At 52.4% G+C, this 14,865-nt stretch overlaps 1 protein-coding gene across 1 annotated transcript in view; it reads right to left on the bottom strand.

The window, feature by feature from the left end:
* Nucleotides 1-14,865, bottom strand: part of Adgrd1 (adhesion G protein-coupled receptor D1) — a 127,053-nt gene that overhangs the window by 42,987 nt on the left and 69,201 nt on the right. Inside the window, exon 16 of the mRNA XM_037198519.1 lies at nt 216-289. Within this exon, the coding sequence (XP_037054414.1) occupies nt 216-289 (74 nt within the window). The remainder of the gene's footprint in view (nt 1-215; nt 290-14,865) is intronic.

Genomic DNA, 14,865 nt, shown 5'->3' with positions numbered 1-14,865 from the left:
CCTCCGGTCATACCCAATCAGGTCTTACCCTCACGCATGCTCACAAATGCAAACACGTTGGCTTCATAAACTGGTGATTACCACCCTACCCTGTGTGATGTGAGACCGGCCTGGGGTCTCAAACATCACCTTGAGCCCGTGGACACCTTGTTGTCTCCCCATCTTCCCCCACGCTCCCCGTTCTGTCCACCTGGTACCCCCCACACTGGCAGTACCTGAAGTTAAGGAAGACACAATACAGGAAGAGGCGGTTGCTCTCATTGGTGGCATCGACCAACTGCTTGTGAGTCTGAAATGAAAGGAAAGGGACACAGCTGTGACATGGCAGAAAAAGAACAAACGCGCGTCCCGGAGTGGGGACAGGATTTCCTCACAGGGGCGAAGACCATGGCTCCCTGAGCAAAAGCATTTGCCATGCCGGACCTAGTGACTTGAGCTCAGTCCCTCCACCCAAATAGAAAACCAGATGTGGCGGTGCACATCTGTAATCCCAGGGCCCCTATGGTAAGACAAGTGATGATGATGTCGTGAGCCAGCTAGCTAGCCTGGGTGTGGGGCATGGTTCCAAAATAAGAGAGAGCCCTGCTGCCACAAGAGCCTGCAGAAGGCCAGAACTGGCTCCTGAAGGTTGTCCCTGACCTTCACAGGTGCGCCACGGCACACACATGCCTGCATAGGTACGCACAAACTTTAAAGTGTGTTCAGTTCATTCATTTACTTAGAAAGATTTTCAAACTTGAAAATGTATGGGCGTAGGCGTGTATATATGTATCTGTGTACACACACATGGGAATGCAGTGGCTACGGAGGTCAGAAGTGGGCACTGGGTCCCCTGGAGCTAATTCTAGGTGGTTGTGAGCCACCTGAAATGGGTGCCGGGAACCGAACTTGGGTCTGCTGCAAGAACAGCACACATTCTAAACTGTGGCGCCATCCCTCTAGGCACATAATTTTTTTTTTTTAATTTCCCCAAAGGTCTCTCACATTCTGAACATCCAGGGTGCCTGTCACAAAACTGGAGAAGCCAAGGGACCAGCATGAGCGAATTCGAAACCACGCTCCTCCAGGGCTGCCCCAGATCAGCACCTGCAGATTTCCAGGTCTCTTATCAGTTCATAAACAGCCTGCACGGATGAGTAAGGCAATCAGAATGCTTTTGAGATTCTGAGTATGAAGAAGGAAGAACTCTATGAAATGGTGTGGGAACCTGGAATTAAAACCACTTGCCTCAGAATGGAACAGAAAGGTTTTTTTTATACCATCCCTTTACCCAGGTACCACATAGCTATAAGGCACTCAGGAGAAAGGTCTAACTAACACAAGGAACCCAGAGTACTCCATGCCTGCATCCACACTTGGCATTAAACAGCTTCTGATTCCCCAGTGATGGGGATGTAAGGGGAGGCAGAGCATGCACATGAGCCCATGGAGGGTGGATGATGTAACACTGAGCTGGAAGTTGGGAAGAACAACCTTGGTAACAGCCAGGCCAGGTGAGGACGTATCTCTACTGGAATAGGAGCCCTGTGTTTGATATCTCCTCTGGACCCAAACTGCACAGAAATATCTAAGAGGTACATCTCTGTGTGGCCCGGGTCATTTGGAAGTATTTAAAGCAAGCAGGTGGCCAAAGGAAGCCAGTCCCAACCCCCCATGCCACAAGAGACATGGGCTCTAGGGAGGTGGTCGGAAGACTGTCTTCTCCTGGGTGGCTTGTTTCTGTCCCCTTCCGCCTCCAGAGACCAGAGCTTAAATCATCCTTCAAAGGAAAGTACATCTGGCCAATGTGCAAAAAAAAGCCAAGTGTGTGTGGTCCTTAAGGGAGGGGTAGACTAGCTGTCTTGGGTCTGGGGCCAAGGTCACGGCCTTGACCAGGAATTCCCTGCCCAGCTGGTCCTCGGGCTCTATCCCAGGCTCAGCTCTTTGGCTGGGAAAAGCAAGTTGCTCTAAAATAAATTTTTTTTTTAAAGAAAGGAAGCCTTGATGTTTTCAGAGAGATGTTAACATATGGGAATGTGGCTATGCCAAAGAAAAGGTGAGTCGCCTCTCACAGCCCACGTTCCACTTGCAGAGGACTGTGGGAGGCAGACAGCTCATCCAAGTCCCCGTTGCCTGGGCTGGAGAGAAAAACCATTTCCACAGGTCAGCAGGATGCTGGGCATCCAGAAGGGCCTGGCAGGGTCCCTATGAAGGTCCCCGCAGAGAACCCGAGGACCATCCCACACAAGCCTGATTGTTTCCCCCCATCCCAGACACCTGCTCTATGTCCAGGGCCTCAGAGGCTGCAGAACAGCTCCTGCTGGTCCATGGGCTCCCTCTGTCTCTGGAGTGAGCTTCCCGATGGGATTAACCAGCCAATTACTCATCACCTGCTGCTTATAGGCCAAGTGTGGGCTTCTGAACATGAAAGGGAAGGAAATATATCTGAGAAGTTCCCTTAACACCCCTTGTTCAGACATGTGTTTGCTTTATGTTTTAGCGTGTGGCTTTACCGATAAAGAAATTGGGAGACAGCTTTTCATCACTGTCCCCAAGCAGAAGGCAGAGGGCACCACGGTCCTTAATTCTGACCCTCAGCAAGGCAGCATCACAGACCAAAATAGCCACATCCCCAGCACAGGGCCAGACACAGGCAGAGTCTAGCAGAGATCCCAATCCACCCTCACTGTGTTTTTACCTTCCATCCACATTTCCTAGCAACCCAAGCCCAGCTCTGAATAATAAAGGATCTCATAAGACAGAGGCCTGATGTTCTCTGGTTTTGGAGAAGCTTTGGATAGCCCTTCATAGCCCAGGAAAGCCCTGGTGTGGAAGACTGGTGGGCCCATCTGGGTCAGAGCCAGGAAGGAACAGTTGGGTAGGTTCCTATCCCAGGATCTGAGGCAGACCAATGGGATGGGCCACCCTGAGGGCAGGAAGGATAAAGGTCAAGCCAGCACCCTATCTGGGCTTTGTACTCAATGGCTCTGTCTTCCCAAGACCCCCAGGGTCAGAGAGGACCTCGCCAGCCTCTGCATAACGCAGAATTCAGGTTTCCGTCTCTTCACGGCCAATGCGGGCCTTTGGGGTCTGAAGACAGACCCATCCCTTCGGCATGAACCAAATTCTAAACCACGTCCCTCCAGGGCTGCCCCGGATCAGCACCTGCAGACTCCCAGGTCTCTTATCAGCTCATAAACAGCCTGCATGGATGAGTGAGGTATCAGCTCATAAATAGCCTGCATGGATGAGTGAGGTAACCAGAGTGCTTTTGAGTTTCCGAGTATGACCAAGGAAGAACCCATGGAATGGCGTGGGAACCAGGAATTCGAGCCACTTGCCTCAGAATGGAACAGAAGAGTTTTTATACGAGCCTTCTACCTAAGTACCACACAGCTACGAGGCACTCTGGGGGAAGGTGTAACACAAGGAACCCAGAGTATACTCCATGCCTGTATCCACACTTAACATGAAACAGCTTCTGGTTACCCGCGGACAGAGATGTAGGGGGAGGGCAGAGCAAGCCCAGGAGCCTATGGAAGGTGGTCGAGATGGAGCCAGACTCAAGACAGGATAGCCCTGGTGGCAGCCGGGTCAGGTGAAGGCGTGTCTCTAATGGACCAGGACCCCTGTCCTTGAAGTCCATGAACTCTTCTCTGGACCCAAACTAACCTTCCACCATTCGGAATAGGCCAGATGTGCAGTCTGGTCTGGGACACAGGGAGGGGTCCTGCCACCGGTAGAGACATCTGCCCATGCCTCCGGTGACAGGTAGCATCCTCTACAGCGGCCAGCTCCATCTCCCTCAGGCCTACTCCTTTCTTATCTACCCTTCCCACTTTACACTGGGCCCTACCTCCTTTCAGACCGACCACACCCCTTCTTAGCTGATCTACAGGGGTGTGGCCTGAAGAAGACCAGTCTATGCGGGTGCTTCCTGTGGTCCCACACACTCTCCCATCCAGCCTAACCCAGCTGCCACATGGCCCCCTGGGTCCAGCAGCTCAGGAGGCTGCCCGCTGGCCTCACACAGCCGTTCCTGCTCTTGCTCCCCTCCCCCATCCTCCCACCTCCAACCTTGTCCTTCTCACGGCACAAATCCAGTCCCATCGCACACTTAAGCCCCTCGTGGGGAAGACGGAACGCAGCCACCTGAGGGATGGAGGCCACCCTCTCTTCGTGGCACCGCCTTCTGCCTTAGCTGAGCCTACCCTGTCCACCTGTCCCACCTACCTTTCTGGCCTCCCATCCATCTACCTTCCCTACCTGCCTATCTACCCACCTGTTTTCCTGTTCATCTACCTACTACCTCCCCGTCACCAATCCCTCCTGCCCCATCTACCCACCTCCTACCACCCCCACCTGACCATTCACCCACGTATCCACCCACCTCTCCTCCACTCACTCACTTATTCATTCATTCACCTACCCACCCCACGAATCTACCCTTCCATCACCTTATTGCCCCCATCCCACCACATACCCCTCACTTGCCCATCCACCTACCCATCCTCCATGCTGCCCATCCATACACACACATCTCCCAAGCTTGCCCACCTTGCTGCGGCTGCCTGGGAGGCCTGACCTTTCTGATGCTCCTGCCGCACTCACCCTCATCGAAGTCCCAGGCTCCTCCAGGGATGCTGTCCACTGTCCTGTTTTATTTCCTCTTCTCTGCACACTCTTGTGTCTGATAAACCCCACCCTCTCCCAAGGTGTCAGGGCCCCAGAGCAGGCCCCACCCTGGACACCACCCCATTCCACACAGTGCCCCTTACCAGGTAGGTAAGTTGTATACACATGGACTCATGAGAACTGGACAGTCACCCCGCTCTCTGTGGGCTCCCGTGGGAACCCCAGTCATGCCTTGTGATCTGTCCCTAACAGAGCTACAGAGCTATAGAAGGATGGGAAGGTGACTTGGGTATAGATTAGGAGAGGAGTGGATAGAGGAGAGGACCCCAGAAGGTCATCTGTCTTCTCAGATGACTCTGGCTATCCGTAGTGACATCTGATCGGTATTCATTTCCCGATTCTTGCTAACAGAACCAGTTTTGCTCAGGATGACAGTGTGGCTCTGAGTCTGTCTATCTAGCACGTGCGACCTCATCCTATATTGCCGGGGGCAGAGGGACAGTCTTCCCCAGCTCACCAACAAGCGCTCACACTCACTCATGTACTCATACTATGTTCACACCTGGCCTTGCTGGTATGTCTGGACACTCTGGCCTGCTCCTTCCTCCTCTCAGACACCAGCCTGGTCTCCTAAGGGATGGAGTCAAGTGTAGGTCAGACCCATAGGATGGGGCTGTGTGGATCTCCTGCACATCAAGGTCTAACACTCAGACAGACCCACAGCCCATTCACACAATAGCCTGTTGGCTGGCTGGGCTATTTCCCCTCCCAGAGCACCATTGTTCAAGGACTATGTTCGTTGATAGTTATTTTTCTCAAGATGCATCGTTGGAATTTCTCAGGATGCACAATCCTCTTTCTGATGCCCCTCTGCTGAAATACAAAGTGAGGTGAAGTGGAGTCCAGACCATGCCACACACCCGCTCTGTCTGGACTCTCCATCTCATCCTCCTCATCCTTCCTGCCCTGGGATTCTGCTGTGTTGAGCATCATGAAGATGGCCTTTAATAAACCTAAGCCTATCACTCAAACTGTGCTGTTTTATCCCCCTCCCCACGTGTGTGTGTGTGTGTGTGTGTGTGTGTGTGTGTGTGTGTGTGTGCATGTGTATGCATGCATGCACGTGGAAGTCCAAAGTCACCTTCAAGTGTCACTTCTCAATAGCTATCCACCCTGTTATGGTCTTTCATTGGCCTGAAGCTCAAACAAAATTCAGCTAGGCTGACTAATGAACCTCAGGGATCTGTCTGACCCCTCGTGTCCATGGGAAGGATGGTGCTGGCTTACAAGACTGTGAAAGCCCCACCTCTCCCGAAGCTGATCCCGTGGCTGTTGATGGTGGATTGTGGTGACTGTACACCCTCGAATATGCCACATGAAAATGCTGTTCACTGCAAGAAAGGAGCTGGTTTACTTTGAAAAGAAAGCAAATATTTGATGGGCTGTAGTGGTACCCATTTCTGTGCAGTGTGTGTGTGTGTGTGTGTGTGTGTGTGTGTGTGTGTGTGTGTTCATATGGGCGTGCCTGTGTGCATACAAATAGAGGCCAGAGGCCAGCCTTGGGTGTCACTCCTCAGCTGTTGTCTACCTTGTTCCTTGGAGATAAGGACTCTCCTTAGCCTGGAGCTCACTGAGTAGGCTCGGCTGTCTGCCCAGAGAGCATCAGGGACCTGCCTGTTTCTACTGGAATGACAGGTAGGTGCCACAGTGCCTGGCTTTTTAAGGTAGGTGCTGGGAACTGAACTCATTTCCCTCAACTTTCCCAACAGAGCTACCTCCAAGTTTTGTCCTGGTATGCTCCTGATTTCCCCATCTGCTACTCTATTTTATAAGCCTGTAGACATGACAGCTCAATCCCAATTTCCCTGTGCCCCAAGTACACACACACACACACACACACACACACACACACACACACACATGTGCATACTGTTTAAGAAAATAGACAGCTTGCTCCTGAGATCATCCCCCTGATGAAGGGCTAACAGTTAAAAAGGTGCATGGAGACTCCCTTACAGACACAAGGAGAAAGGTGTAATTTCACTCACGAATTAACAAGGGACGAGCGGATATGACTGGCCCTTCCAGGAAGGAGTCTCAGAGCAGGTGAGGCTATGGGAACTACTGAAGCAAATTTCCTTAATAACCACAAAACATTCAGAGCTGGCCGATATCCACAGGGAGGGAGTGAAGGAGTCTGCGCCAGACAACATTTACACTTCAGTGGGAAGAATGAGGTCTCCAAGCCTTGTCAGTATTCCAGTTGCAGTGCTGTGCGGGAGCTCAGGGGCCAGGGGGTGGGGGTGGGGATGACGGGATATAACCAGGAGGAGCCAGACAACGCCAGGTAAGGCCCAGATGAGCATGCTGTGCGTCCTTCTGTTTCTAAGTCCTCCACAGTTATTTCTCCCACAAATTAATTACACACACACACACACACACACACACACACACACTTCCAGAAATAAAATGCAATCTTGATGGGGTCAGAAATGGGATAGAAATCAGTGAAGAGGGTAGTTCCAAAGGTGTCTGAGTGGAGGTAACAATTACCCAGCCCATCGGGGCAAGCAGTTTGGGAATCTTGCTCCTAGAAGCAATGAATCCATCAGGATGGTAGATCCATCAGGATGGTGGATAGATACCCTGAGGAGCAGGAGCAGGTGGGAAGGGAGGTCGCTGGCGAGGGGGCTCACTGACAGCCCATGTTTAACAGAGAGAATTTCCAGATGGTGGAGATGGGGAGAAGACATGGGCAGATTCCAGCCGAGCCCCTGGTGCTGAGAATTGGAAGAGTAGCTGCCCAGAGGGCATGGCCCCAAGACCCCACAGTGGCTGCTATCTGTTTTCAACACGGTGATGATCAAATGCCCCATGCGCAGTCAAGGAAGCTATCTACCTACAGCAGGCTGGGAAAGAACTGCCCAGCAGGCAGGACAGCCGGAGGAACACCAACCAGACAACCAAACACTAACGGTGTGGTGGGCGGGCTGCTTCGAAGACTCCGGTCTCACCTGACTTAGCTGGCAGCAGGCGGCAGAATGAGACAATGCCAGACCAAGCACAGCAACTCAATCCCAGAATGCTCTAGAAAAAAAATTGCTTGCAACAGCCACACAGAGGCTGTGGGACACATTGGGATAAATGTCGGGGGCTGGAGATGGGGATAGTTAAAAAGGGGGCTAGGGGATTCTGGGTCAGAGGCACATTCTCTGGTTTTCCTAGCAGTAATGGTCTACAGCCTGGATGCAGCAGACTTTAAATATGTGTGTTTTCTGTACCTCAGTAACTCTGACTTTTGGTTTATGTTGACGTGCTTTGGAGGGTGCAGAGGAAGCAGCCCCGGGACCTGCAGGTCAGCACAGAGGAAGGCTGTCCTGGGGAGAGTCAACAGGAGCTAACAGTGCATGGAGATCCATGTGCAAAAGCACCAAGTCCATAGGAAACCGAACATGGGCAGACTATGCCTTTATACCAGCACCAACTGGTACATCTGGTGGTGTTGGTGAGCAAGCAGGGATGCCCTGCAGAATGGGGTGACACATTCTGGCAAAATTAAACCTAGGTGCAATGGCTATAGCCCTGGACCTGGACCCAGGAATGGCGGTGAACGTAGAGATTCCTGGCTGCCCAAGGTGCTCAGGATGAGTGGAGTTGAGGGACCAGCCCCCCACAAGATGTTGACATCATCTCCTCGGATGTTAGACTCAGGTAACATTGCAGAAGGATGGGAGAGAGTGTGTAAGAGCCAGAGGGTAGGGTGCAGCTATGAAGTGGCTCCCTCTTGACTGGACAGCCATGGTAGGATGGCGAATTCCCAACTATAGTCATCTGCACTGGGCCAGCACAGAACAGTCCCCAGTCTACAGTCAGTCAGGGATGGGAGGAGAGTTCATGGGATCTTAGCTCTTACTGCTGAACTATTGGCCATTGACAGGTTCTGGAAAAGGGGGGAGTCATCATCTTCATTTGTGGGCCCACTATCGAGCCTACTAGGCTCCAACAGATACCCCCAAACCAGTGGTCACAGTTTAAGCTCAGTGGGTCACAAAACAGATAAGATAGAAAAGTGAGAAAGATCTGTAGGTAACAGTGCAGGTAGACTGGGGTGGTAGGGATTTGGGAGGAGGGAAGGGGGTCAGAGTGGCCAGTATGCATTATATACACATGGGAAACTGTCATCAAGCAAATGTAATTAATAGAAAAAGAAATATGTTAAAACTGAACCCACTCCTAATTGTGATCTGTGTCCCCTCTCCCAAACCAAGCCACCTTGAGTCGTGTATCAGCCGGACCCACTGTGGACTGCACACTGACACTCACCTCCCACTGTGGGGAAAGTGTGGGTTCCATGTCCCGGGAGAAAAGTGATGTTCTATTTATTCACTTTAACGATGACTAAAATTCAGAAAAACAGCCCTATTTATGGGGTTACCACGGGGTTATGGCTGATTGCTTCTGGGACATCACCTGTCACTCCCGGGGCACAAAAAACCACTTCGGGTCCTTACCAAAGCACTGTGGTGCTCCGTGAAAAAGCTTTTACTTGAGCGGTGTATTTCCCTGTTCAGCAGAGCACTTTAGCAGAATTAAACAGCCTGAACAAAGAAACACATCCAAGACAAAAAGAAAAACACTTAGAACTGGCAATGGCCCAGACAGTAGAGTCCTCAGATAGGCTCAGACAAAGTGGGAAGGCAAGAGCCTTGAGGTTCCCTGGACTCGGCCAGCATCATTCCCACCTTGCCTCCTGGGGGCTATTACCCAGATCTAACAGAGCAGAGCCATGACATTGTTCATTGGGAAATGACCGTAGGGTCAGCGGCACCAGCCTCCGGCCTCCAGCATGATACGGCAGGAAGCCAACCTCATGATCCAAACCATGACCTGGGCTGAACTTGGGGGCAGGTGTCCTGCCGTACAAGGCGATTCTGCCCCGCCCCCCACCACCACTTAGACATCAGATCGCTTCCTGTCCAGACACACAACTGGAAAGGAGGTGATGAGTGAGGGATGGAACTGAGGGAGACGATGTCAACATGGCCAAGAAGCAAAGAACAAAGAGCCTAGAAGCTTCCAAGGACACGAGCTAATGGAACCTCCTAGCCACAGCTGCCACCAAGGATGTCTTGGTGGAGACTGTGCAGATGATGATGGCGGTTTCCATTGAGAGGATGGGGACATCTGCTCTCTAAGGGCCACCAGTGAACAGCAAGCCCACTGTTCTGGCTGGGACATGCCAAATCCCCAGCTTCCTGCACACAGTTTCTGGAACCTCATGTCTCCAACACATTCCTGACACTGTAGATGGAACACTTTTGTTCAGTCTCACAGGGACAGAGCCAGCTGAGATACAGCAGAGGCCATTTCCTTGACCACCCAGGGTGACACTCAGGCGCCCCAAGCAGTCATCCTACTGATCAGGCTGAGTGACTGGATCTGCACCTGGTAACAGCTCCCACCCTCCCCTGCCAGGCTCCAGTCACAGACCTGGCTGTGGGTGTCTTTGGGACCCCCCACTAACGTCACCACAGGATGGCCAGTCCTTCCAGGTGGCTCGATTCTCTGTCCATCTTCCATCCAACCAAGGAAATCCCTATGAGGCTGGTCCCAGGATCACCACCTCCACCCCATCCCTGCACCCCCCTGACGCCCTTCTGTCATACCCAGGCAAGCAGCACACAGTCACCACGCTGGTGACAGCTAGCCAGAGACAGCTGTAGCCCTGGTAACTGCCCCTCAGAGGGGACCGCTTCTGATCTATAGGGTCATGTGATGTAGACCTGATGCAGACTAGAACATTACACTCCAGGAATGTTGGGAGGGTTGACCTGGCTAACATGAGGGGGCAGCAGGCATCTGGGGAGACAAGCTTATCAATATGAGGTGAACATGGGCCCTGCACGTCTGAACATCTGAAGGAAGAGAGACCAGGTGGGTGAGACTCGAGAGAGGAGTCCAGAGTGGACATTAAGGTCACATGTGGCATCAAGGCCCCCATGACCTACTCCTTCTGGGAAGTCAGCCACACAGCTCCAGTCTTGCTGCTGGCATTTGGTGTGGCCATCCCACAGCCCTGGGCTCAAACAGCACCAAAGGCCACACCCAACCATGAGGAAAGCTGAGGCCAGAGACCAAGGGACTTGACCGCTGTCCGACAATAGACCAACCTAAGGCACTGTGGCTCGCCTTGGTAAGCTCCTGGGTCATAGACTCCTTCGTCCTCCTCAGCCCTCGCTTGTTCCTTACGCCTGGCCTGTTTTCTTGTCCCCTTCCTTCTCCCTTCTCCCCAACTCTCCCCCTGAGCATGAGGAAAGGCCAGGCCTACGGTAAAGCTAACACCTGGGAGTGCTAGAGAGACACAGAGAGGACTCATCCAAAAGGGACAGTTTCTCAGCAGACAAGCCCGTGAGCATGGCTATAAAAAGAGGCTGGCTCCACAACCTATGATCATCGTGGGATAAACAGCAGATCTGAATGCTGGCTGAGATGGAGCCATCTCAGCGGGCCCCCACCCTGTCCATCTGGGGAGCCTCAAGTCACAGCCAGGCCTGCCTATCACACACACACACACACACACACACACACACACACACACACACACACACACATCCAACTCTTCCCAGAGGTCATGTGTTCAGAGCAGAGAGGTGGATAGGTCTTCCGCACATCTGTAGCCCGAGTGTGTAGGACCCGCAGAGGACCTGTGGGTGCATGCCCACCTGCTACAGGATGGACAGGGCAGAAATGAGCTGTGGGGGAGGGGAAGGAGGACCCAGGGCTGCCAGCCACCACACCTTCAGAGATGCCACTCCTGACTGAGCCCACATCCTTCCTCAGTCATCCACACCGAGTGAGCAGGCTTTATGGGTAACAGGTAGACATCTCTCCTCTCATGACCCAAACTAAGCATGCCTTTGATGGCATGTGACTCCACCCCAGCAACTGGATGAGTCAGTCTACACATTCACTCACATAGGGGGGACCCCATCATGTGGGAGGCCCAGGCACCTTACTCAGCAAAACTGCATGGAAGAGCCTGGTGGTGATGGCACATGCCTTTAATCCCAGCACTCGGGAGGCAGAGGCAGGGGGATCTCTGTGAGTTTGAGGCCAGCCTGGTCTACAGAGCGAGATCCAGGACAGGCACCAAAACTACACAGAGAAACCCTGTCTCGAAAAACCAAAAAAAAAAACAAAAAACAAAAAAAAAAACCAAACAAACAAAAAAAAAAAAGCCGGGCGGTGGTGGTGCACACCTTTAATCCCAGCGCTCGGGAGGCAGAGACAGGTGGATCTCTGTGAGTTCGAGGCCAGCCTGGTCTACAGGGTGAGATCCAGGACAGGCACCAAAAGCTATACATAGAAACCCTGTCTGGGGAAAAAAAAACTGTGTAAAAGCCTTTGGGGGCCTAATGAAATCACCAGTCATACAAAGACAAACAAACAAATCAACAACAACAACAAATAAAACCTTGCCCAAGGGAGTCAAGCTCATATAAGTCTCCATCCTGTAGTTTAAGCACACAGCCAACCCTATCCAGAGGACATGCAGGGCTGGCCTATATCCCCAAGACCATTCAGGTGAATGGGGTTCTCTGCTCATTCCCTGGCCTGTCCCAGCAGCTCCTCTTGCTCATTTTGTCCTGAGTGCTCCCTTGTGTCCATGTGGCAGCAACGTCCTCCTCCAGGGTGGAGCTGGTGTGACCAGAGCACACACAGAGCTGACCTCAGCTGCCCGGTGTCAAAGCCCTGACCTCGGAGCAAGAGTCTTTCTCTCCCTCGGGGTGACAGAGGCCAGCAGACCGTCATCTCTGCAGTGGGCAGGGCAGAGGATGCTCATACTATACACAGAAGCTGTTCTGCATTTGGTCGGGCAGTGAGTGCGTGGTGAGAGGTGGCGCACGGCCCATGTATTGATGGCAAGCAGATTTCCACTTCCCCCAGGAGCCCGAAGCCTGGCTTCTACTCCCAGTTCTGAATTTCTTAGCCAAGCCAGAGTCCCAGCAAACTCCATTCCTCGTCTCCGTGAGGCTCTCACAGCCCTCCCTACTGTCTGCTGTAAAGCTGCTGGAGGGGATCATGGGTCTAGACGGCAATGTTTTGTTAAAATATTGAGTTAACTTTGCAGGGGCTCCTGATGCTCCTGGGACACCAAGGACCCATACCACCTTGACTCTGCACCTAGAGGGTCCTCCCCAGCTGCCCCCCACCCTCCCTTTGCCCCTCCAGAACAGCTGAGGCTGCAGTGGAGACGGGAGCCCTGACTAGACAGGGTGCGGACAGGGTTCTGAGCAGTGGGGATGTAGAAGGCCATGTAGAAGGTCAGACACTCTGGGGAATGGAGGGTTGAACATAGTAGCTGGCTTGGCCCACTGTCTATTCCTAGGTGAAGCTGTATATGAATCAACATCGCTTCAACTGTCACCAGTGGGGTGGATTGAGGATCTGGCCCCTTGAATTCTGGCTTGAAGGACAGAGGAACAAAAGGCTTTTCCTAAGCATGTGCACCTGGGTGACCTGGGTGGGGACTATAAAGCATTTGAATGGTCTTGAAAGTTAATAGGCCAGCCCTGCACGCTATCTACTCTCTCCTTCCTGGTCCTTAGAGATGCGAACAAGCAGCCTCACATCCCTGCTGCCACAGACTCAAGCTGCTCCCTCCACCATGGTGGACTATATGCCCTGAACCGTGGGTCGAAACAAGCCTGCTTCCCCTCGGTTGCTATTCTTGGGTGTTTGTTCACAGCAATGAGAAAAACAACCAATAAGAAGGTAGCAATCCTCCCACTGGCAGCAAAACCTTCCAAGCCAGCTGTGGAACTCGGTGACTTCCCCATCCATAACCCCATGAGGCTAGACTCTAATTGATGGCCATATAGCCTGTGATGAGGACAGAGTTTACTCCAAAGTGCAGAATTGGTCCAGGCGTGCATTTGGAGATTATAGGGATTACATTATGACATAGCTGTTAAGAGCAGGCCACCACCAGAGTGGTCACCATGTTGTCTCAGGTCCCCACAAGCATGAGGATCATCAGAGCCATCTATTCAAGCGTTTGAATGACGTACGCCAAGCTGACGGCACGTGGAGGCTATGGTCCCGCGTTCTTCCCTGATCTGAAGGAACAATGTACTTTTTTCTTACGTGTGACCTAAGATACATAACCACACGTCAGAGCTGTGACTCCAGATCATGTTTCTGTTTGTGAGGAGGGGAGAAGAACGAGAAAGAAGAGAATGGAGAAGAGGAGAAAGGAGAAATGGGGAGCTATTTAAAGGAGGAGGGATGCAGAGAAAAATGAGAAACAGAGGCAGGAAGGAAGGGGAGGGAGAGGGGGAGATGCTATCAGGGTAGGGGAGGCAGGTGACAGATGCCCCGAGAAGCTCCATGTCCCTGTCCTGATGACCCATCCTACCCACCTACTCTAGACTGCTGGGAGAGCATGGGAGATGGAATTCAGCCACCTCTGCAGGAGCAAAAGCCACTGCATCTTTTCACCCAGGCGCCAACCTGTTGGATGCGCAGGGCAAGGCTTGGCATGGTAAGCCCTTCAGTCATGTCCCCGGATGGAGACTGGAGCCCAGCACAGCAGACTAGTGGCAGGTATGTGAACATGGCCCCTTGTCAGGCCTTCCCACATCAATGGAATATGTAAATCCAGATTTGCCTGTGGCGCCTTCAGGCTCCAAACCGGGCATAACTGTTATCCCAGCACGCAGAAAGCAGAGGCAGGAGGATTGCTATGAGTTTGATCAGTTTAGACTACATAACAAGTATGAGACTACAGATCGGCCTGGGCTATAAGGTGAGACCAAACATCAAAATCAACCAAGTAAGTAAAGTAAAAACGTAGACACCTGCTAACAATTCACTGTTTTAAAACAGAGAGGAGGAGAGGAAGTCGGGGCCTCTGGGGCAGAGTCCCGGCCTGAAGCAGGCAGTCAAAGTGAGGCTGTTTCCAGGAGGTTCCAGAAGGATGTCAAAGAGGGGCTTTGGGCAGAGGAGCCTTTCCTGGGCTAGCCCTCACCATGCCAGAATCACCAGGCTGGTGGCCCCTCCTCACCATTACCCAGTGAGGAGCCGCCAGCACCCAAGAAATGCTTGTGCCTGCCAGCTCCAGTAGCCCCTCCCTGGGGACCTAATTTGGGCAAGGTAGGACTGGCCCCATGGTCTGGGGGGCGCAGACCCCATTACACAGACCATTTTGAGGGATACAGCCTGGCTATTCCTGCAGTTTTCCAGTGTCTT

This window comes from Peromyscus leucopus, chromosome 23 (genome assembly GCF_004664715.2).
Source record: "Peromyscus leucopus breed LL Stock chromosome 23, UCI_PerLeu_2.1, whole genome shotgun sequence".
NCBI lineage: Eukaryota > Metazoa > Chordata > Mammalia > Rodentia > Cricetidae > Peromyscus > Peromyscus leucopus.
This window is presented reverse-complemented; position numbering and strand designations above follow the sequence as displayed.